This window comes from Cyprinodon tularosa, unplaced genomic scaffold, assembly GCF_016077235.1.
Source record: "Cyprinodon tularosa strain WSP-4 unplaced genomic scaffold, ASM1607723v1 ctg145, whole genome shotgun sequence".
In the NCBI taxonomy this organism is placed as follows: Eukaryota; Metazoa; Chordata; class Actinopteri; order Cyprinodontiformes; family Cyprinodontidae; genus Cyprinodon; species Cyprinodon tularosa.
The window spans coordinates 348,666-372,550 of record NW_024038276.1 but is presented as its reverse complement, the minus strand read 5'-3'; the positions used below and the strand labels follow the sequence as shown (position 1 = coordinate 372,550).

Here is a 23,885-nt window from a genome sequence, read left to right as displayed (position 1 = left end):
TTTATTATGCACAAGCACACAGAATGTACAGGTTCTGGTTCGGGGCCTGGATACTGGTTCACCGGAGTCTGCGTGAGAGACAGTTCAGTTAGCGTTGCCAACAGAGGTTTGATTTCCAGAGGATCACTGATTGTACCTTGAGGGTTCTTGAGGTTAGCTTTGGGAGAGTCACTGTTGAGTCTGGAGAGGAGTTCTTCAGCAGAGTCCGTTTGCTGCTTCAGCGTCTCACGTCTATATTGAACAGACCTTGGTTTGGGTTTTCCAGCTCTAGTCCAGAGCTGCTTGGAGGTTCTCTGAGATTCTTCAGGTTTGGCTCTGAGGGTGGGCTCGGCAGGTTAGCTCTTCCAGAGCTTTCACAGAGGAGACACAGGTTTCCTGGAAGACAGAGACAATAATTAGAATCCAGGCTGGATTCAAAGTCAAAGAGTTTCACTGAGGATCTAGGCTTAAGCGCTGACCAACTGGAACAACACTGCGGCGTTGAGGCAAGGTCTGAAGACAGCTTAAGTAGTGGATCCTCTGATGGTCTTGATGAGCTGCAGCTGTGCAGGAGGCTCCCTCAGAGGATCCACGGCGGACTCTGCTGGAGAAAGGTGGAATTTCTCCAGCTCCCAACAGCAACCTGACATCTTATTCCAGACATATGACCATTAAAGGAGACAGCTACCAGAGAGATTCTTGCAGCTCTTACATTTTATTTCTTTAATAATGAAATCAAAATAACAAAAAACAAATTTTTACAGTTAGGTTCTCTGACTGCAGCAGGAGCTTAGTTCACATTGCAGGCAGTAAGTCAGACCTGTCCCCGGTGCATGTTGGTCTCCACCAGGGCTGCCCTTTGTCATCGGGTCTGTTAATTACATTTATGAATAGAATTTCTAAGTGCAGCCAGGGACCCAAGGGTGTCCGGTTTGGGAACCTCAGGATATCCTCTCTGCTGTTTGCAGATGATGTTGTCCTGTTGGTTTACAGCTAAGTGTGAAGCGGACAGAATGAGGATCAGCACCTCCAATTCCGAGGCCATGGTTCTCCACCAGAGAAAGATGGACTCCCCTCTTCAGGACGGTGGAGAGTCCTTGTCTCAAGTGGAGGGGTTCAAGTATCTCAGGGTCTTGTTCTCAAGTGAGGGACGGATGGGGCGTGAGATCGATAAACAGATCGCTGTGGCATCGGTAGTGATACTGTTGCTGTATCGGAGTGTTGTGGTGAAGAGGGAGCTGTTCAAGGGGGCAAAGCTCTTGATTTACTGATCGATCTAAGTTTCTACCCTCCATGGTCATGAGATCTTGGTAATGACCCAAAGAACAGGATGGCAAATACATGCGGCCGAAATAAGTTTCCTTTGCAGGGTGGCTGGGCGCACCCTTCGAGATTGCGTGAGGAGCTTAGTTACTTGGGTGGCGCTCGGGGTACAGTTGTTGCTCCTCCAAGTCGAAACGAGCCAGCTGAGGTGGCTTGGGCTTCTATACCGGATGCCTCCTGGTTGCCTTCCCTGGATGGTGTTCCAGGTATGTCCTATTGGGAGGAGGCCTCATGGAAAGCCCAGGACACGCTGGACGGTCTATGTCTCTGAGCTGGCCTGGTGTCACGTCAGGGTTCCCCTGAGAGCAGCTGGAGGAGGTGTGTGTGGATGGATGGATGGATGGATGGATGGATGGATGGATGGATGGATGGATGGATGGATGGATGGATGGATGGATGGATGGATGGATGGATGGATGGATGGATGGATGGGTGAGTTAGCCTCTGTAAGCACAAGTTGTATAATAATTAAGGCATCAGAAAGACTCACAAAAACATTGTCTCCTTTCTATCTCCTCTCTCTTTCATCTTTCATCTTTTCTGGGGTTTTTTTTTCTTCTTTCCTTTTTCTTCTTCTGTTTTTCTGCTCTATTTACATTGCAGTGTCCATATGAACTGTAAAACTCCCTGCATAATTATAATAAAGCAATTTATATGCATGAAACAAGTGGAGCAATATGGCAATTGCCATACTGCTACACTTGTGAAAGTAAAATCTGTTGGGCTCCTTTTGGCATCAAGACAATTATTCTTATTGCCACATTGCCAGACAGGACACTGTAAAAAAAAATAAAATAAAAAATTAGAAAGTCTCACAAAAGCAATAAATCCAATTTAAAACAAAACAAAAATCAAAAGAATAAAAGTAGGTTTTAGAGTTTGGCAGTGAAGGAGTCTCTCTAATTGGTAGGTTGCTCCATAGATGAGGCGCAACAATAGATAAGGCCCCGCCCCCTCTGAGCTTCAACCAACCTGAGGGGCAAAGAACATGATAGCGATGGAGAAACACAGAGAGCTATAGTGGGGCAAGGCTTAAAAACCAAAAAACAACTTGACTGCAGAACAGCTGTTCTGCAATAACTAAAAGCACCAGTATCCATCCATTAGTTTGAAGCCTGATCTAATACTTTTTCTTTCGTTCACTCAATCACTTAGGATAATCTTTATCACATGTTCCCATTGTTTGATTCAATGCATATACATTATTTATGTAGAGTGAAGATGATGCCAGGAAAGAATGAAGGGATTGTTTTTTCTTCTGTTAACTGGAAGAAGGATACGGTGATGCAAATGTGGGAGGAGAATGTAACGCAGCTTAGGTATGGAGAGTGTTACTGGGAGTCGGTGGGTTTGAGCCTCTTGCTGGAGCTTTCACAGCAAGAAAGAGGACAGCAAGGGTTGGGTCCTGAGGAGTGAGAGAGATCCAGTGGGGAAACCTGAAAGGCAACCAAGGATGATCCAGGTAAACACTTAGGTGAGCAAAAATATCAAATGCATGAGACACAGAGGTCGTGACTCCATGACTCTACAGTGCAGGCTGACATGAGGAGATATCCTGCCACTATCCAAAATCCTATTGTACACAATCAGATATACCTGATAACAGAGGGCAGAAGACTACACAAAAAATAATCTTGACTTATCGCATAGTAATAAATTATTAATATCAAACATTTATTTCTGTTTTTTCTTTTTACATATTTTGTTAAAAGGCCAAATAAGGACTTCAAACAAAAAAAAAAAGTCATTTTCTGTTTTGTTTTATTCTTGGATCAGACTTTAAAGGGTTAAGGGACATTAGAAAATAAAAAACACCATCTGAGAAAATCATATTTGAAAGGTTTTTTTTTTCCAACAAATAATGGATTGGTGGGCTGTTTATGGAACTTTGAGACAAAAATATTAATCTAACTTTTCATTACAGATTTATTTCCTCTTTCATTACACTTATATGAAGCTTTGACTCAGTACACATGACAATAATGATCGTTTTTACTCACTTTTAGGATCTGTTCTGATGTTAAGGATATACTATCATAACCGCTTTCCTCTGTGAAGAGACCTACACCTTTATAGGTGGATCAGAGGCCATTTCTAACTCTCAGTGTTGGTTGAACACCAGGGGATGCTATTAAGAAAGGAAGGCAATTTATCTGAGATCATGTTTTAAAATTTATATTAAACTCCATTTTCTGCTCCTTTTTTTTTTTTTTAGGACAGAATAATTTTAACCTCAGAATCATATTTGGTTGGAAAATATCTACGCTGCATCATAACTGATTCTAGTTGTTGTTTACGCCTCTGAGGCAAATGCCATGATCCAAAAATAAAGAAACAGGCTTTCCTTTTGTACCTCTACAGCTGTCAAAGAAAAGTTTCTGATCAGAAATATTTTCATCAGACATACTTTATAGGAAAAGGAGTTAAAAGGTCCCTTTTTGCAATGATTGTTATTTATAGATAGCATTTTTCTTTTCACAAATCTAATAAGGCTAAATGATGCAGTCATCAGCACAGTGACTGACAGAGACTGTTTAAATGGTAATTTACAAATAAACCTGTAGAGGTCTCTAATCCCAGCTCTGGGATGGAAGGGGTTCTGTCCTTTCCTTCTCTTCCTCTTGTGCTTTTATCACAAGGATTTCTCTTTAAAGGAGCAGGTGCAAAGTATTGCCAGTAGGGGGCGTTTTTATATGGCAAAGGAAAGAAGAAAATTGGACGATTGTTACATTTTTTTTCTGGGTCAAGCAAAGCTTGCAATTTATTTGAGTAGAAAATTTAAAATTAATAATGGACAGAATATGGATTGTGTAATGCTCTTTAAGAGTATGGTTAGGGCAAGAGTTATGTTAGAATTTAAATATTATCTAAAAATGGATGAACTAAATACTTTTCATAATATTTGGGACTATGAAGGTGTTTTGTTTAATGTAATTAATTCTGAACTTTCATTTATGGATGTGTTAATTTGAAGCTGTGTTGAATAATTTTTGGATCACCATTGAGTGAATAAATGAGTTTTTAAAATCAAAAATCTTGTGCTTTTATCACAAGGATTTCTCTTTAAAGGAGCAGGTGCAAAGTATTGCCAGTAGGGGGCGTCAGGGTCTATGTAAAGCCCTAAATTCTTGTTGCCTTCTGTTTTTTTTTTTTTTTTTTTTTTTTGGTTGGCCTTTTTATTCAAAAAATTGAACAGAAATATCATGCATTGTTTGAAGAATATTGCTGCTTTTAAATTTTTTCAATTTCCGTTAAATATAATAGTTAGTGAGTTCATCATTAACCTTTATTAATATGCTTTAATGCAAGCTGCACATCTGTGTGTAGAGGCCTGGCCTGCTGCTTTACATTGCAAATAAACCTGTGTTTACATTGGCCTCACTGACAATTGTCTCCATGGGTTACTTTTGCTAACAACACAGGTAACCAATAAGATCTCACAGGACCAGGCAAGAGGAAGAGGTGTGTGTTGGTGTGTGTGTGTGTGTGTGTGTGGGTGTGTGTGTGTGTGTGTGTGTGTGTTGTGGACTTGGTGTGTGTTGGGGTGGGAGGGGATGTGACACAACTAGTTCTCTGGAATAAAAAAAATAAAAGGGAAGCAACAACTGACATCTCTGATTTTAACTGTGTGCGTCACTCCCTCTCTGGTTCCTGGGAATCCACAGAAAGGAAACTGATCCCAGGTCTGCGAGCAGATGAGGGCTCTTAGTTTGTCAGATGTAATGAGAACAATTTCCGTTCCTCTCTCAGGCAACTGCTGCTCGGTCACACACAGAAAGGAGCTGTATAGATAAGGTAAGCTTGCTTCTTCCTCTGTTTACCAACCTTGAGGTGCTTTGTTCTATACAACTGAAAAGAAATGAGCAAAACAAGTAGAATAAAGTAGATTTGGCGTCTGTGCACTGGGTGACATGTGTGGAAGAGAAAGTGAAAGTAGTTAAGTGCGAACTTTTTCCAATCTTAACAGTTTGTGGTGCATTTAAGGCTTTTACCTGAGAATGTTTGTTAAAAAGGATTTTTTTTTTCTTTCAGAGATAGCTCATCCATTTATACAAGCAGGCAGACAGGTGCAGCTTGTAAAAATAGTGAACACCTATTAAAACCTCCACTGTACTCTCTGTAGCTCTCCATCTCCTGCAAACATGCGCACCAAACTTCACTGTGCTCTCCTCAAAAGGCCTGGTTACCCAAAGTAACAAGAGGGGCTTATCATCTTCACCCTCTCTTGCCATGCTGTTATCAGGCCGGCCGAGTTCACACATATATACTCTGTCCTATTCTGTTAAAAAAAACCTTCCCGCTCTTTTCTATCTCACTTTCTGACTCTCTTTTCCTCACACAGACACACAGCAGCACAACCCGGGGAATGAATGTTATGGCAGAAGGGGAGTGGTGGTGGGGGTCTTATCAGTGTCCTTGGGGGCCTGGCAGCCTCTTCACAGACTTAGATCAGAGCACCGGGGCCACAGGGACAAACCTATGTGACCAGACTGTTGATGAACAAAGGGCTCTACACACTGTAAACCCAGATTTTGTTTGTACTCAAAGAAACTGAGTTCATAGTACTTAGAGAGGTCTAATTTACTGACATTACTTGTTTATTTCAATTAAGCTGAACTTTTTTATGTCCTTTTTCAGTGTAATTATATTTTTAAGTACAGTCAATGGTTTGGACTTAAACAAACTAAGTTAGTATCACTAAATTCTTTATATTAACTATTTTTTCTGAGTAAACACCACTTTCCAATGATCTAGCTTATTGTAATTATGTATTTGAGCTCAGACAACTCAATATCATTAGTTTGCCTCTCACGTCATCCACCTGCCCGCGAAAAATCCGGTTTAGACCAGTTTTGAGCGAGTGAAATAGAAAAGCTGGCACTGAGGAACTCCGAAGCATTTTGAGACAAAACAGACGACAGCGTTATTGAGATCTTCAACAACTTATAACAAGGAAGTCATTCCACAGAGATTTAAAGCACTCGGTGAATGAAGTGAGTTCAGCCACAAAACGGTAAGTTTAATCTCTTGTTTTGCTGCAGTACTTAGCAAAGGCTACTTAGCTAATGTTAGCCTGTTAGTTATCTTGCTTGGTTAGAAAAGCTATTTTTCAGTTACTTTAAGAAGCTATTCTCTATTAACTGTAATTTTCCTTACTCCACAGAAGGAAAGGATTGTTTAACTGGTTCTTTTTAATTTATGTTGATGTGATTTGTATGCATACATAAAAAGGCACCATCCAAAACTGTATCATGTGCCTCTTATCATTTTTTAACTCCTTTTGCACTAATTTCTGAACTAGGCAGGGGGTGAACTCTATACAGGTCAGACGTGTGGGCTGCAAAACAGTAAAGGCTGTTGACTGCAAGATGTTAACAAAGTCATGTACTGTTATTTCTTTCAGGACAATGATGAAGAAAGTGTGCACAACAATGTTCCTGTGGGGGTCCTCCGCAATGAACAAGAAAATATAACTCCACACAAGCAGTCCATTCACCATAATGTATCCTCAGTGGGAATTATCCTGGAGGGAAATGTAGTGATGGAAGTTGAGAACCTTCCGCAGGCCATGTACACGGTCTTTGGACTTACCTATGCACTCCATCTCAGCTACCCAAAGTACATGAAGAACACCTTTGATTTTTTTCAGCAGGTACCTCTTAACTTGGGTAAGACAGATCTGAGGCCTAAACTTCAAACACTTAAAAATCAGCTTGCCATGTAAGATCCAAGATCTGCTCATTTAAAATCTTTTGGGCTTTGAAATTTCTTTTGTTGATACAAATAAAATGTTCAATGAAAACAATAAAAAGTTGAAGTGAAATGTATTTTGTACAGCTCTATTAATTTAACACGTTTTGAGAACTAAAAAATATAAGTTTGGTCAATTTGAATACACAATTTAATTGAACTAAAATGCAGTAATGCCTACTTAACAAGCTAAGTTTAATTGACAGGTGTTAAGCTGTTGCTCCAACTACATATCGTCAGTTACTACAACTTGATTACCAGTAAATACAACTTAAATATTCTATTCCAATCCATTAGGTGCTCAAGTACATTTAACATAGTTTACTGCACTCATACAACTAATACCACATTACTTAAATTTTTTAAGGCAACGAGTTACCTTGATTTTCTTAAGTACATTCTACTTATCCGGGTTTACAGTGCAGTTGGAGTGTCTATAGAAGCAGCAGGCTGCAGGGCACGCTAACAATGAACCCATATGAGCAGGGTGCTGCGCTGTGCAGCCGTGGATCCTGCTCAGAGGAGAAACAGCTGGGCGGTAAACTCAGTCCTCACTGTCTGTTTTCCAACATAAACAGTTGTTGATTACTCATGTGTGCTTTGACCTGAACAGCCATGCAACCATAAAACAGTCAGATGCAAAGCAAAACTTCAGCAGTAACAAACCACTTGGCCGTTTCGCCAAGCTAAAATGGTTAAAAAACGTAAAACATAAAATCTACTCTTGTTTTAAATAAGATTTTCAAAGTAAATTGTTTCACAGGAGTATTCATACTCCTTTGTTTTTTTATTTTGTTCCATTTACTGAGATTTGAACAAAAAAATCTGAAAAAAGAGACCTTTTAAAATAACACCCATCTATTTTCTGTCACGCTTATCCTAAGCAGGGTCGCAAGTGGTGCTGGTGCCTATCTCCACCTGTCTACGGGCGAGATAGACCCTGGACAGGTCGCCAGTCCATCGCAGGGCAACACATAGACAAACAACCATTCACACACACACACTCACACCTAAGGACAATTTAGAGAACCCAATTAACCAAACGGTTATGTTTTTGGAGTGTGGGAGGAAGCCGGAGTACCCAGAGAGAACGCATGCATGCTCAGGGAGAACAGGTCATGCAGAAAGACCCCGGGCCAGGAATCAAACCCGGAACCTTCTTGCTGCAAGGTGGAGGTGCTACCAACTGCCCCACTGAGCCCCACTAAATTAACACCTGAAAAATAAATGTTTAGTGAAAATAAGTATATGAACCACCAGAAAAGAAAACAGAGTTCGCCTTTAGGATTTAATTTTAGTATGAATCCCTGAGTTTTAGGAACGCTTCAGAAGATTATAAAAGAACATTAAAGAAGAAACTGCATCAAGAGGACCAAGAAACACAGCAGAGAGGTCAGTGAGGAGGCTGTGAGGATTAGTTACATAATCTGTAACAAACTCTCATTACCCATTTAACCTGTACAACAAGAGTATATGCAGAGGCAGGCGAAGGTATATAGCTACTCTGGGGGAGCAGCGGAGCACCAGATATCAGGGTAAATCTGTAGTGAGAATAAATGTTGGTCAAGCACTGCACAAATTTGATAAAGACTGACAAGAAGAAGGCTTTGGGAAAAGAAAGAATAAGATATCCTGTTTGTCCTTTGGTCACAAGTCATGCAGAAAGAGCAAACCTGTGAAAGACAATCAGAGGCAGAGAGACAAAGAGGCAAAAAAGAGGAGCTGTTTGTTCCAACATTGCTAAAATCCTTCATGAATTCAGTCTGTTGATGAGAAAAAAGTGCCCGAGTTACAGGAGTGCAATTTGTGAAGGAAGACTTGAGGTTGGTTTAATGACGCAGAGCAGAGGCGGTGTCATGCTGGGGGATGCTTCCCTTCAGTAGGGGACAATGAGGCCTGTAGTAAAAACACATTTTTGGGATCGCTCCATATCAAACCACTTGGTCCCTGGAACTCACTATTTCATTCTACCATGTCTGAAATTGAGAGTGTGCCCGATGTTCCCCTGGGAGGTGTTTAGGAACGTCCCACCAGAAGGTGGCCCAGGGGACGATAAAAAAATGCCTCAGGTTTCCCCCAGTCGAAAGAGGAAGACATTGTGTATGAGTTCTATCAAGTATTGGTCTACAACATTAAACCCTGTTGTAGTTTGTGGTACTAATGCAGCACGATCGGATAAGTGCGCTTGATGAGTGGGTATGTTTACCATATCCTGCACGACAACTTTAAGCAACCCTTTAATTGCATCTTTGTCACTAGGCAGTGGTGGTTTTTGCATGAATGTCTGCAAAAGGCAATCCCCTCTTTTTGGGCCCCTGCCAACTCCAAACCACATGCACAGACTAGACTAAAGAAGCTCCACACTAAGTTGCATCAGTTCCTGCTTGAAAATATCTCAAATTTGTAACAAAAAAACAAAAAAAAAAAAAAATTTATTTTAATTCTTAAGAAATGTTTTAAAGGCTTCTACGAGGCCTATAGAAACCTAAAGAACTACAATAGAATCCAATTTTTTTTTTACATTAGGGGTCATAAGGTAAGGGGTTCAAACTAATTAAAATATGCATTTTACCCTTTAGCATTTTCGGATACAATTTACAAACATTTACAAACAAAGCAACATATTTCTCTCTTATTCTGTAAGAAAAGACCAGTTTGTTTCTATGAACTGTCCCTGTTATCTGTATAGCCTTTTAAGTTCTCTGTCTTTAACCTCAGGACTTTACACTGATAAAAAAAAATGGTTTCAAGCATTTTTAAGCTAACATTTGCAAAGCCCCCGTGGTTTCTCCGTTGTTCAGTATTAATGCTCCTCTATGTATATTCTATCTTTGCATTATTAAAGTACTTATATTCAGTGCTGTTTTCTTTAGAGATTCCACCTTTCCACCCAAAGCTGATCTACTCTTCTTGGAGTGTATCGATAAAGAGTGGAGGAGTGGGTGGTGTCGTTTGGGTTCCCAGCAGGGGCCTCACTATGTGGAGATGGCTTGGTCTTAGACTCAACATCATGGCTGGCTACTTTAAAACCAATTTTGGATGTAAGAAGCCATAGGACCTTTCCGGTTTCGATGCATCCCATGTTTTGTAGAGGTTATTGTTTCATTAATCCACTCCTACACTTTAAAATAATTTTGTAAAAGTGCAAACGAATTTCGTTGATGAGCAAATTCTCTCCAGGTTTTCCTCTATCTCACCTCTTTCAATGCAGTTTCATCACATGCTTTGATCGTTTACAAGACAGGAATTATCCTTGTCTAAAACAAGGGCATGGACATTAAAGGCCAATTTATGCTTCTGAGGCATAGCCGCTGCAACCGTCAAATCTGTCTCTGTGCGCGACCACGCCCCTCGCACAGAGGTTCTGCAACCGTCGTTGCGCACCTAAAAAAAACCTTACTACGTGTTGGACGGTCGCAAACCCGTGCAGACCTAAATTGGAAGTGCACAGACAAAAAGCAGCTGTGATTGCTCCTTGGTATGCCTTTCCGGTCTATGTGGTCGTCCTTCTCAATTTGGTGCCGAGGCTACCATTTTTAAAAACCAAGGAACAACTACAATGGAAAACTATGACAATAGGTTAATCAAGGAAGTTCGGGAGTTCAAACCACTTGTACGATGCCTCAGACAAATTATATAAAGATGCCAAGGTCTCTGCCCAAACAAAGTTCTTGTGACCATCTCATGACCCTTGTGCTTTGGCGGGAAACTGCTGTGCGTCCCTAGAAATTCCAGACCGACGGTCCAGAAGCATACCAGCAAAACTGGTTCGCAACCAGACCCGAGCGACATTTGATGTGTGCGGTTGCAGAACTCTAATCTCCACTTAAGGGAAAGTCACCCATTACTGATATTAGTGATTGTTAAAAATGTAGTTGGAATGCTCAAAGGCTGGAGCAGTACTTGTGTTAGCAACAAATTGGGCTAATGCTCGCAAACTGACAAACTAACGTTAGGTTGTTAGGCTCAGGGATTTGAATTGCAAGAGGTGATAATATTCTCTGTGATAAACTTGCTTATTTAAAAAATTTAACAAATTTTAAAAGGTAAATGGCCTATACTTATATAGTGCTTTTTCAAGTCAGTAGACTTGATCAAAGGGCTCAAACCGACAACTATCTGATTGCAATGCAATCTATAATTTGCTATCTAAGAGCTATTTTAGCTAACTTTAACTTTAAGGGTAAAGTCACACTCCTAATCTCCTTTTTTGCATTTAAACTGAATAAATGGGTATGTGTGGTGGCCTTTTCATTTTAAGGGTTTAAACCAAACCCGATTTTCTTGGCTAGAGCTAGCAATTTAGATATTATTCCTATTGTAGAGGGCGGTCCTTTACTGTAAGGCAGAGGAAGGCAAAGGTCTGAATAATTCTGTGAATAGCAAATTTTTTGTGAATGCAGCAGAGCAAGAGCATCACTGACTCTGCAGAGTGGGAAAAGCAAAATTTTAAACTTTTGTTAATATTTGGTCCTGAAACCAAATCAGAAACTGGTTATGGCTGTGAACTACAGTGAAAGAGGCAAGCATTTTTAATCAAAATAAAAGACTGAGAAAACATTGTTGACTAAAGATAAACTCTTAAGTGGTTTGTAGATGGCTTTTAAAAAGCCCACATGGCTTTTGGACTTTCCTGATCTATCCTCCTATTGCTCTTAGTTCCTGTTCCTGTAAGCTCAAGAATGCCATCTTTCCTTACCTCAATTGGCCGGGTGATTTATGCCCCAACACAGGACTGCAGGCTCTTTAAAATGATCCTCATCCAGTCGCACCTCCAGGAGGAGATGGTGGTATTCTCTATAATGGTTCCATCTCCAGGGAAGTCAACTGAGACAGCTTTGTCCTGCTTTCCAAATTAAAAAAAGCTCTGCCACTTGCTTCATAAAATCCATGTCCGCCATGCCGATGGGAAAACAACCACCAGAAGCCTGAATGACGTAGCTTGAACAGAAATGTTAGGTGAGCAAAAGCACAGGAAACTGGAAATTTTTCGCAGGTTTTGCATTTAGAGTGAACACACCAGCACAGTGTTTTGTTTTTCTGTACTTTTAGCCTTACAAATTTTGTCTGAAAACCACCTCAGTGCTGCCAAAGTGGATTAATGGTGGCTGATGCAGTGAATTTCCCTACATGGTCAAACAGTTTGTGGTGGAACAAACCTACCTCACAGGTACAGGGATTTGTCAACATTGCCTTTTGTTTGGAATCAAAAGCAGCTCACTATAGCGAGTTATCCTATCCACTGGTTTTGGCATTGCTCAGTCAGTAGGCAGCTAGGTAAGAGGAGCTTCTAGTGACAAAAGGGGTGAAAAATCCTCTGCCTCAAAGATATATCCGGAGTATGATTACAAGTGTCCTTCTGCTCACTCTCCATTTGTTAATATGGCTAAGCTAAACTAGCTGCCATGTCTTCACCACACAGCCTTCAAGTCATTACAGTAAATGTAGAATTTTTCCCAGACACTTATTTTCACTCCTCGGGGTCTGCTGGCACTGAACCCTTTGATGGCAATTGCTAGAATTTTTTCTGGGGGCGAGATTGTGTTTGTTAAATCAGGGTGAGTTACACTTTAAGTTTTTATTTCTGCTTGTGATTGGATTAGAATTTGATCCCTAATTAAGCTTTGCCGAATGACTTCTTTTAATTTAGCAGAGAAAGAAAACATGGGATGCTATTTCAGACCAAATTTACGGTTGTGATTTTGTTTTTAACTTTCCTCTCCACCACAAATATATATGTGTGTTTACATTCAAATTGATGCTTCAGACTTGCATGCAAAGATCTGTATGCTACCTGCAACTCGCTCTTTTTTTGTTTGTGCTGGCAAACACACCTTAAGCATCAAACCACCTAAAGTGCTGGAGGGAGAAAGTAAAGTGTTTTACTCTTGTTAAATGTAACAAGACCAAAACCTGAGTCTATGTGTGACTCCATCCATCCATCCATCCATCCATCCATCCATCCATCCATCCATCCATCCATCCATCCATCCATCCATCCATCCATCCATCCATCCATCCATGCATCCAACAACTCACCAATCCATTGCAGCATGGGTATTTATACATATTTTAACTGCAATTATATTGCAAATGTGAATATTTGTAGAGTCCCAGTAATGAGTTTATAGAACAGATTGATTTTTAACGGTGACTGTCAAAACACACCCTTTCTCTCATTCACTTTATGTGTGCCTATGTATCAGAGTAATGTTCTGTTTAAAAATGCAAGTTATCTAAGCACTTTATGCATGTTTTTTATGGATGGATTTTTTTTTATTTATACCATAAAGTTGCATTTCTTATTTCCATGTTATCAAACCAAGAGAATTTCACATGTACCAGTATGGTTGTCTGTCTTTTCTGCTTGCTCTTTAATGAACAGTAACTAAGAACGTCTTTAACTCTTATTAGGCATTTATTTACTTGTTTCAGAAAATAACTTGTATGAATTTTAAAAGATGTTTATCATCTTATTTATAACACTAGAGATAACAGCTCTAAATTTGGTTTAGCAGATTCATTTCCTGGTTATTTCCTAGACAGATTATACTGAAGTTTCAGTAAAAAATACCCTGATCTGGGTACATTATCACAAAAAAAATGTTTTTTTCTGCATTAAACAGATTTTCTGTAAAACGGTTGTTTTAACAACTTGTATACAAACCTCTTTTCATGTTGGTTAACATCATTGAGTCTGGAATCAATGCTCCAAAGATAAAAAACAAAATAATAGGTAGGATTCACTCTTTTTATGCATTTAATATTTTAATCAAACAAATAAAATAACACTTTGGGTTAAAGGGATGTGCAACTTCTGGTTAATCCCTATTTAAAAAATTCAACACTGTCTGCAAATTCCTTGAACATTACTTGGTTCCCAGTATAAATCTGGTCCGATCTAGAACCAGATACAGCAGAATACAGTAATGTTTGACTCATAATAAAATAGATGAACTAAATACTTTGAGCTGAACATTTTGCACCCAAAGGGGATTTAAATTTTGAAGGTCAAAAAAAATCAGTGAAGGGGTAAAACAGGAATTGGCCAAAATCCAAACCGGCTTTTTAAAGATCCGTGATAAGCTAGAAAACTGCAACTGCTGCATATCTACTGCCAATATAAGTCAACTGTTTAAATCCGCTTTAAAAAGACCAACCAGTTTGACATTTCTTTCACAAACAGATGGAAACTGACTATTAAATACAGATTAGGTAATCAAAATTCGAATCTAATTAAGTAAGTTGTTTTTTGTTTTGTTTTTTATAAAATGTTACAATGGTTATTAAGTAAAAATCTTTAAAAAAAAATGTTTGATGTAATGAACAATGTTGAAAAGGTTCAAAATTAAAAAAAAATCCGAACACAAAAACTAAGGCATTTAAATTACCTCTCACATCTTATCAGTTTCCTTTAATTTGTTCACAGTTTTATAAATAGATTCCACTCTAAATGGTGTTTACTAAAGTATAACATCCTTAAATGATGTCAAATTGGCAGCTTAAATTTGACACCATTGAGTGGGAGGAGACTGAATAGCACCTGGCAACAGTATTCATTCTCCCTCTAACACTCTCACATTTTCTGTCACATTAAAACCACCAATTGAAATGTAGGTTTAAAGGTGAATTTAGTTTATGAGATAGACGCAAAGGATTGATAGTTTTAATTTTATGTTACAAGTGAATATCTGGAGAAAAAGAAAGAAGGCGGCAATTAGTTGGTTTTTTTTAGCCACTTGGGTACAGTAAATATCTTGTAGAGCAAGCTTTGGCTGTGGTTGCAGCTGCATGTCATTTGGGGTATTTCTCTACTACCTAAACATATCTGAATGGTTAAATCTTTGCCCACTCTGCTCTGCAAAGTAACTCATGGTGAGTCAGATATGAGGAATAGTGACTGTGAACATCAACCTTTCTGGGCTGGGCCACACTAATGTATAGATACGCTTTCAATTAAATTCAATAAAATTATACTTTACTAATCCCCAAAGGGAAATAAACCATCTTATATAAACTATTCGTTTCTAGCTCTGAAATATGAGTAAATTGTTCAAATCAGCTTTTGCTCTTTAGAGGCATTTTTTTCTGTTTGCTCACAGACTACATGACTGACTATAAAACACAGCTTGGGTAATACAAATTAGATTATTTTTACTTTAGCTGTAATTTCAAAAAATGCAACTTTTTAAACAGTCATGAAGTATAAATAAGAAAATTCTCTTTTTCATGCATCCGGTGAATGACTTCACAAAAAAAATAAATAAATAAAAAAATAGAAATCTTATCTAAAGATTCAAAAGCAATTAAAATACATTCTCAAAAAACACCCCATTTTTTTTCCAATGGATTTCATTCCACTTTGAACTTTTTTATTTAAATTCTTTTCTAAATGGGGTTTATTGAAGTTTTATAGAAAGGTGTATTTGATTGTATGTGATAGTACTGCTTCAACTTCAGTAAAATCAGGGGGAAAAGACATTTAGGTGGTTTGACAGAATCTACTTTCAAAGGTTCACAATCTGTGTCCAAAACTACTAAAAATTGTTCTGCATTTTGTGACGTCATTAGTCCAAAATCCTTAAAAACCAAAATGTCAAGGTTTTAACTTCAATGCCCATTTAAAAACTCCAGCATTTCATGATTATTACTCTAACTGTGTTTTGCAGTCAGTTTCTCCACTGTTTGGCACATTAAATGCTAATTTGAAACACTTTGCTCATATTTGCAGTGTCTGCTTTAGCCTTTTCTAAAATAAAGTTTCACACCTAGTGTACACTGAAAGCGCTCACCTATCTTCTACATTTCTCAGGTCATAATAATATTAGAGAGGCTCAAAACAACTGAATGCATCAGAAAGTGAGACAGAAAAGGCTGCTGCAGGCAGAGATATTGGCCCTGGCCCCTATAACTCAGGAAGTGGTTCCTCCTAACTGAGCTGTGCTTCCTGTGTGATAACTGACCTAAACATGTCAGGCCTCAAACACTCAAAAATGTGGGGAAATAAAAAGAAAAAAACGCCTGGGTAAAAAGGAAGTGTTTTTATTTTAGTTTATTGTTTTAACCAAACATGTGAATTAATCCATTTTAAAAAAAGAAGCAACCTAAAACAGATTAGGATATAATCTTTGGATGAAGTCTGCTGACAGAGCCTGATCCAGTACAAACAATAACCTAAATGCAGGTGTAATATTCATAGGAGGGGGGGTGAAGGTAAGAGCAGGTGTGGCAGCAACGTTTACTGCTTAAATTTGACACCCATGGGGGGAGGAGACTAAAAAGCACTGGCAAACATCCTTCTACCTTTACTTTAACCTTTTCTCTTCTCTTTCCTACATTTTGTCACATTAAAACCAAGAACCAGAAAGTAGTTTTAAAGGGAAGAATAGTTTTAATTATATGTTACAAGCAGTAATCTAGTAAAAAAAAAAATAAAAAAAAGCGGTGGATGGTACAATTTTCTTTTTTTTTGAAAGCATACCTAGCCTAACTAATATAGCCTTAACCTAAAGCAATTTGCATGGTATGGTTGTTACATGTTAGGTATGCCGGTCATTGCCCAAGCAACCTTACAGTAGAACTGCAGTAAGTCCCTGGATGGCTATCACTGCCCCTACATAGTTAGGGACAAATCCAGAGGACTTATTTCCCACTGGGATCAGCTTGATAGTCATGGTAGGCCACAAATTTTATTTATTTTACTCAGGCTACTCGTAAGCCAACAGTCGGCTGAATGTTGAAGGGGCAATATTAATGGCATTACTGTTAATATACAGTAGAAATTTAACACATCAAGTAATAAAATATGGCGGGATGGTCATTTAAGAAGGGGGGTGATTTTTAAGATTTTTTTTAAGAAGGGGGATGCCACCCCCCTGGCAAGAAATGCCATTTTTAGCCTCCCTGCTTGAATATCTTGCAGAACAACCTTTAGGTGCGGATGCAGCTGCATGTCATGTGGGTTATTTCTCTACCAGCTAAACATATCTGAGTGGTTAAATCTTTGCCCACTCTGCTTTGCGGGGGGGGAGTCAGATATGAGGAACCGTATTTATGAGAATTAACTTGCAGGTTTTTGCCACAAGTTCTTACTTGTACCTTGTTTTTGGACATATCTATTCTAACCTATAGATTGGTGTTATATAAACTACCTTATTCTACTTCTGAATGTATTTTTAGGGTATTTATCCTGCTGAAAGATGAAACATCAACCCAGTTTCTCAGATTCAAACAGTTCTTTTTCTTCAGTTCTAATAATTTTGCTCCATCTGTCTTCAAATCACTTCCAAAAAAAAATTCTGTCTATATACCGGTAATAGCAAAGCACCAAAACAACTGCTACCACCTTCCGTAACCATAAAGATGGCCTGTTTCAGGCAATATGCAGTGTTGTTTTTTCACCCTATACTATGCTTTGCATGTGTTAAAAAATTTTACTTTTTAATCTAATTTCTTCCCTTTTTGCTGCTTCCCCTTAATGGCGAAGTTGGTCTCGTTTCATACAGGCGATATTTGATAAGTGCACATTTTACACCTGAGCTCTGGGTCTTTGCAGCTCCTGCAGAGATACTTGTTTGTGTAATAATTCCTTTCTTTCATGCCATTTTTCATGCGTATAGTCATGTCCTGGTAGCTTTGAAGCTTCACCATAGTTTTTCCATATCTGAATGAAATGCTCTGTGGAAACTAAAGTTTAAACCAATTTACAGATTCAAGCCTTAGTTCTCCTCTTAGTTACCAGAGATTCTCATCCCAATACTCAGTAGATACATTTTAGATATAGAGTCTGAGGCATTAGAAAAGAAATAACACATTTTTGTGGATTAAAGTCAATTATTGGCAAAGAAAGCATTAGTCGTCGCATGGATTAAGAAATCCATCAATAGTTGGTTGGATTTCTGAATCACGTTGAACCTTTCCATTAGTTAAAGTCACTCATACAATAAAGCATAATAGGTTTTATCTGATTTTGATTACCCACAGGGAGGAGGGTTCCTGAAGACCTTTCTTCAGCCATCTTTTATCACTGGGAACATTAGAGTCGTATTTTATCAGCAGTCTTCAGCTCATAGGAAGCGGCTGAATAAGCTCATTAGGAGGACCAGGTCTGTCCTAGGATGCCCCCTGGACACAGTGCAGGGGCAGGGAGACAGAAAGAGTGTAATGATAATGAGATCACTGTTGGACCATGTCCCCCTCCTCTTCATGCATGAAGCTGCTGCTGAACCGGAGAGCTGGTTCACTGAAATACAACTGCACCCCACGTGCACAAATGAACATTATTGCAGATGGTTCCTTCTAGGTTTATAATCTCCACGGCCCCCAGCAGGCCCACTAACTGTTTACTGTCCTGCTATTAGTTACACGGTTATTATCTGCTTAGTAAGGGGGTTGTTAAATCATTATCGTTGCAGTATTTGCATAGTTTGGCTTCTATTTGTACACTTTTTACTAGCCCCATATGTGCTTTTTTTTTTTTTTAACATACAAGCTGTTAGTTGCTCGTTTTTCATTTTATCTGTAAATTGGCTGCTGTTTTTTTAACTTAATCTGGGCATCTTATTTTTTTTTTTATTACTTGTCAATTTTCATTTCCAAGATGCATTTTCCCCTTTGTTGTTCTATTTATTTAAGGTTTTCATTGTATATGTATAAGACGAACCATAGTCTGTCATTGCCCATTTACTGAGCTATATGAATATTTGGCTATTCTATTCTTTTCTATTCCATTCTGTTCTGTTTTATTCTTTTCTTTTCTATTCTAGTTTGTTCTGTTTCATTCTGTTCTGTTTTATTCTATTTATTCTGTATTCTGTTTTTGGTTTTGTTCTATTCAATTCTGTGATATTCTGTTTCATTCTCTTCATTCTGTTCTTTTCTATTTTCTTCTGTTCTGTTTTTTTCTACTCTAATCTATTTTGCTATATTCTATTCTATTTATTCTGTACTACTGTACCTGTTTTTTTCTATTCTATTCTATTTTACTCTATTATAGAAAAGTAGTCTTATACAAAACAAATGCCAACTTTTGTGATTTCCCCCTGACAAATTGACTCAATTGACTCAAAATAGAACATAATTCAATGGCCTAAGCCCCATTCAAGACCTGGGTTTGATTGGTGGAGTGGGAAGACTTAATTTTACTTTGTATAAGACAGGTACTGTGTTTGTCATGCTGTTGTTATATTATAAAAACATGTGAAAAAAAAACCCTCTCCTCTCAACCGGTTCACTTTTCTTCAGATCGATCTGGTCCAGTTGGTTACATTAGATTTTTTTCATGAGTATTAGAATAAAAGGGGTGAATCCAAAAGCAAACCACACTTTTCAGATTTGTATTTATGCATAATTTTTCTTCTGCTTCGCAAATTTGCGCTACTTAGCATTGGTCTGTTGTAAATACACTCATGTTAGCAGTTTTTAAAAAAGATAAAAAATAAATAGGTTGAATGGATGTGGACACTTTTGGAATCATATAGAGAATAATATCCCTCAGAGCAGATGGGGGTCAGAGGACAGCGGCTGGTTGTTGGTCTCAGGAATTTAACATTCATGCATGCTGGGCAGAAAGCAAAGACGGGAGGAAATGTAAACAAGAAATGTTGAGTGACTAAGGAGGAGTAACGAAGCGGCGCTGGGCTCGTTGTGTCGCTCTGAATGCCTCCTTCATGGCCATGTTGTGGGGAATGTGCACCATGCGACCCTGAAACCATGAACATTGTGCAAAGGCGTGATGTTACAAGTTCGGCTCCAGCTGCCTCCCCTCGACCCTTCACTCCCACCAACCCACAGATACTGACGCACACACTCTGCTGTGCAAAAGCTTCCTTCCTGTTGCTGGTTTAGCCCAGTTTAGAAGCATGATAAGAGCGAACGAATGAGATATGTAAAACAGAGACTTGAGCTCAGAGGCTGATGTTGTCTTGTTTTTCCACTCGAGGCAGAGTATGCTCTTTCTTCTATATTTTACTTTATTGTTGAAATATATCTGATCCCTTCGTAGGCTTTCTGCAGGTGCAGTTGTGTTCTCCTCTAACAGCTTCCCTCTCCTCGGTTACATTTGTCTTTGTTGTTCTCTGGCAGGTTCAGTCAGACCACAGGACAGTTCAGCCACCACTTCCTCATCAAGAATCGAAGCAGAGCAACATGAGTTTCCTGTGACGCCACGCTGTCTCTGGTCAATTAGTGTAGCTGTTTGCATCCCTCCTCCTCAGACAGGCTGTTGAGTACATCTACTGTTGCCAGCGGAGAGTTTCTCCCCAGGAAGACTCAGAAACACCTCCTGCTTATTCAGATCTATGTTGGAGAGATCTCTGATGTTGTTTCCATGACGTTTGAGTTGAACCAGGACATACAACCATGCTTCAGCAGCCGGAGCTCATCTTTGACTTCGCCAGCGACCATTTTAACTCATCACAGGTGTGGCCTTCTTTCCTCACTTTCTTATTTTCTTTCGTTCTTTCTAATTCAATGAAAACCTCACAAACTGCAACCTTTAATTTTCAGATGGGGAGTTATCTAGAGTACCCTGCAGTAGTTGTGGAACAGGTTCCTCATCAACACCTGCTGTCATACACTGGTCTGACCGATGAACAGTCACAGACAGAGGATCACCATGAGCTACTTAAAGGTCAGCACACACACACAGGTTCCAGACTTTCTTCACCCGCCTCACCACATCAGGAAGTCCTACAAACTCTACAGCTGTCTGCCACTCAGCTGGACGCTGCTCAGTTAATCAAAAATATTAACAGAAAGTGTGTTTAATTCTATTGATCATGGTTGGCAGTAAATAACGTGCTTCAAGAAGTAAAATATCACATGAGATCACTAAAAAAGGATATTTTATATAGAAGTGTTCACAGTGAATAGTATTATCCCTATGTGTTCTATAGAATACATATACATGATATAGTGTATATATAGTATATACACTAGGTACTTGGTTGGGGCTCCTTTTGCTCTGCTTTAATGTGGCTTGTCAGCGATGAGCTTGTGTCTCTGTTTAGCTGCACAGGAAGGTACGGCTGTTTGAATATCAGCCATGAGATCATCTGCATTGTTTAATCTGGTTTTTTCATCTTTCACTGAACATTACCTTCAGATTATCTAGTAATATCCAGGATTTCAAGTGTGTTAGCCAGTCAGGATTTGTATTACTGTGAAATATTAAAGCTTGTTTAGGCATTCAAAAGTTATACATATGAAGAAATATTGCCTTTGACACTACGGAGTATTAATTGGTTTCGAATATTTAGGTCTTAACCTATTTTTAGGTAACCTGAGCAAAGTTTGTGATGCCTCGTGGCCAAAAAAACACTTTTTTTTCCGGAATTGGGCAACTTTTTACGTGCCTAAGGGGGCCCAGTGATGCTGTTTCATTAATGGAAGAGCAGAAGGTGGTTAAAACAAGAGAGTTGGTTTCGTCTCTAAAACAGACATGGCTATGGCTTGATGCTATAATGTTTGTTAGCTGTTAGAATTCAGTGAAAAAAGTCAAAAATTCGGAAAAAACGGAAAGAATATAGTCAAAATTCTGAGAATGTAGTCAAAATTCTGATATTAAAGTCAGAATTCTGAAATTAAAGTCAGAATTCTGAAAAAAGTCAGAATTTTGAGATTAAAGTCAGAATTTTGACATTAAAGTCGGAATTCTGAAATTAAAGTCATACTTTTGAGATTGAAGTCAGAATTCTGAGATTGATTTCAGAACTCTGAGAAAAAGTTAGAATTCTTAGATTAAAGTCAGAATTATGAGATTAAGGTCACAATTATGAGGAAAAAGGTAGGAAATATGAGGAAAAAAGTCAGAATTATGAGAAAAAGTCAAAATTCTGTAAAATCAGTTTACATTTTTTTTGTCCTTTTCAGAGAAAAAGACAAAAAAAAAATCAACAAAATGTCCCTCTGGTAACTTTTCTGATGGTACAAACTTTTTTGTTTGTTTTTGTTGCTAACCATAATGATACAAACAAACAAGAAAGAGAAAAAGTGTACCCAGCACATGCGTACTGGCGCGTGCAGCACATGGACCACCCTCTGCAAGAGAAAAAAAAAGTTCAGGAAGTGAAAGAAAACATTCCTCGCGTGCTCCTGTAGACAGTTAAGGAGACGGAGCCCTAACAGGATGCTGTGGACGCGGTGAAACCAGGCTGCAGCTTTCATTATGATATCCTCGGATTAAAAAAGTAAGATATGCCGCCCGGGCTGTGCTTATCTGCGGCGGCAGCAGCTGGTGAAGCTCAGACAGGCGCGGAGGGGGGAATTAGCCCACGGTAACAGCTGGTTTAAAAAAGATGTGGGGATATCCCATTTAACTTTTAACAACACGGAGGTCAGAACCTCAGAATTTAGAGTTTATGTGTCTCTGCTGGGTTGTTGTGAAGTTTTATCTGAAGTAGAAAGTGTTGGAGTTCAGGTTAGCCCGGGTAGCCGCTAAGCTAGCAGATGTGTTCTTGGCTGCAGCACAACCTTCTCCCCTCTTGAATAAATCCGCGGAAAACAATAGACCCCTTCTGGCGTGGATCCATTATATGTGATAATATGAAGGTTTTTAGATGTGATGTCCAAAACGTGTATAGAGAAAAATCAGAGTGATTTTACAGAGTGAAAAAAGCTACAGGCTGTTATTCATTAATAGACTATTGAAGCTTAATTCAATTTGCGCGGTGGTGTAAAATCTGTTAAAGAAAAACAACTATTATGTCAGCTGGATTAAAGGAAACTGATTAATCAGTATTTCGATATAACAGCTGATGTTATGATGAGAAACAAGGTGGAAGGTGAAGAGATCAACTTTTTCTTGGCAGTTTCTAAGATCTTGAAAACAAAATGTTCTTTTTTAGGCATCAGTGAGCAGTCCTTCAACTTTCAACTTCATGCATTTAATTTCAGTTTTAATTGTGTTACAAAGATCAAAGAGTTTTAGTAGAACTGTCTTCGCTTTATTTAAATCTACAGTTAACCATTAAAACTTTATCAGTTTTATTGATATTAACAGAGTACTTAGAATCAACAAATATTCAAATCAAATTACAGCTTTCATTATGATCTTTTTAAATACTTTTTAATCTGCATTTTTTATTATTTATTTCTCCAGCAGCAAGCAAACACTTGCTTTTACGTTTGTACTTCTAAACTCTAAAGTTTGGATATATTTTTATGTATTTTACCCAGTAGGAGACAGACATTTCTGTATTCTTTGGAGTGTATTTCATCTATTTTGTCATTTTGTATACACAAGTGTAAACAAAAATACATTTAATTTAGAACAGCTCTCTAGACATTTACATTTTTTAAAGTGCAGCCTTGATTAAGGTAAGCAGCAGTGATGGAAAAAAACAAAAACATTTTGATATTAAATACATATTAAAACATATTCTTTTAAAATTGGTAGCTTGTTCATATTCACTGTACATCTGGAAAGTATTCACAGTGCTGCAATATCCATATTTGGTTATGTTGCAGCTTTAGACAGAATTAAATATTGTCTGCAGAATTTTGAACACAGAGGCTGATTCAATACCACCTGGGACAAAGCTTTAATATAACCAGATGTAGGTACATTACATGTCATCATTTAAGTCCACTGTGACCCTTTTAACTCTGACACGTAGATAATACAGACTTTATGGCAGATTTCTGTCTATGTGTGACAAGAAAACCAAATTTAAATCGGATCTTGGCATTGTGTTTCAAGCAGCTTGTGAAAACAAATTGTTTGTTACTCCTCTGTTGAATTTGATCCTCTAATCACAGCTATCAAAGCCTAATCTGTCCTTGTGGCAAAACAGCCGTCTTATTGGCTATAAATCAGTTTTTACATGTGAGCA

The 23,885-nt window shown here is 38.5% G+C and overlaps 1 protein-coding gene across 3 annotated transcripts in view; it reads left to right on the top strand.

Moving 5' to 3' along the window:
- The first annotated feature begins 4,890 nt into the window (after positions 1-4,890).
- The window catches only part of LOC119779274 (ETS-related transcription factor Elf-1-like), a 29,847-nt gene continuing 10,852 nt past the window's right edge, over positions 4,891-23,885 (top strand). The window contains exons 1-3 of one of the 3 annotated variants that reach the window (XM_038278849.1): positions 4,891-5,097; positions 20,137-20,472; positions 20,560-20,683. In XM_038278849.1, the coding sequence (XP_038134777.1) occupies positions 20,413-20,472; positions 20,560-20,683 (184 nt within the window). In that variant the 5' untranslated portion in view covers positions 4,891-5,097; positions 20,137-20,412. Of the gene's footprint in view, positions 5,098-19,851; positions 19,999-20,136; positions 20,473-20,559; positions 20,684-22,067; positions 22,242-23,885 lie in introns of those variants that run through there. The other 2 variants (XM_038278850.1, XM_038278851.1) reach the window with 2 other exon arrangements.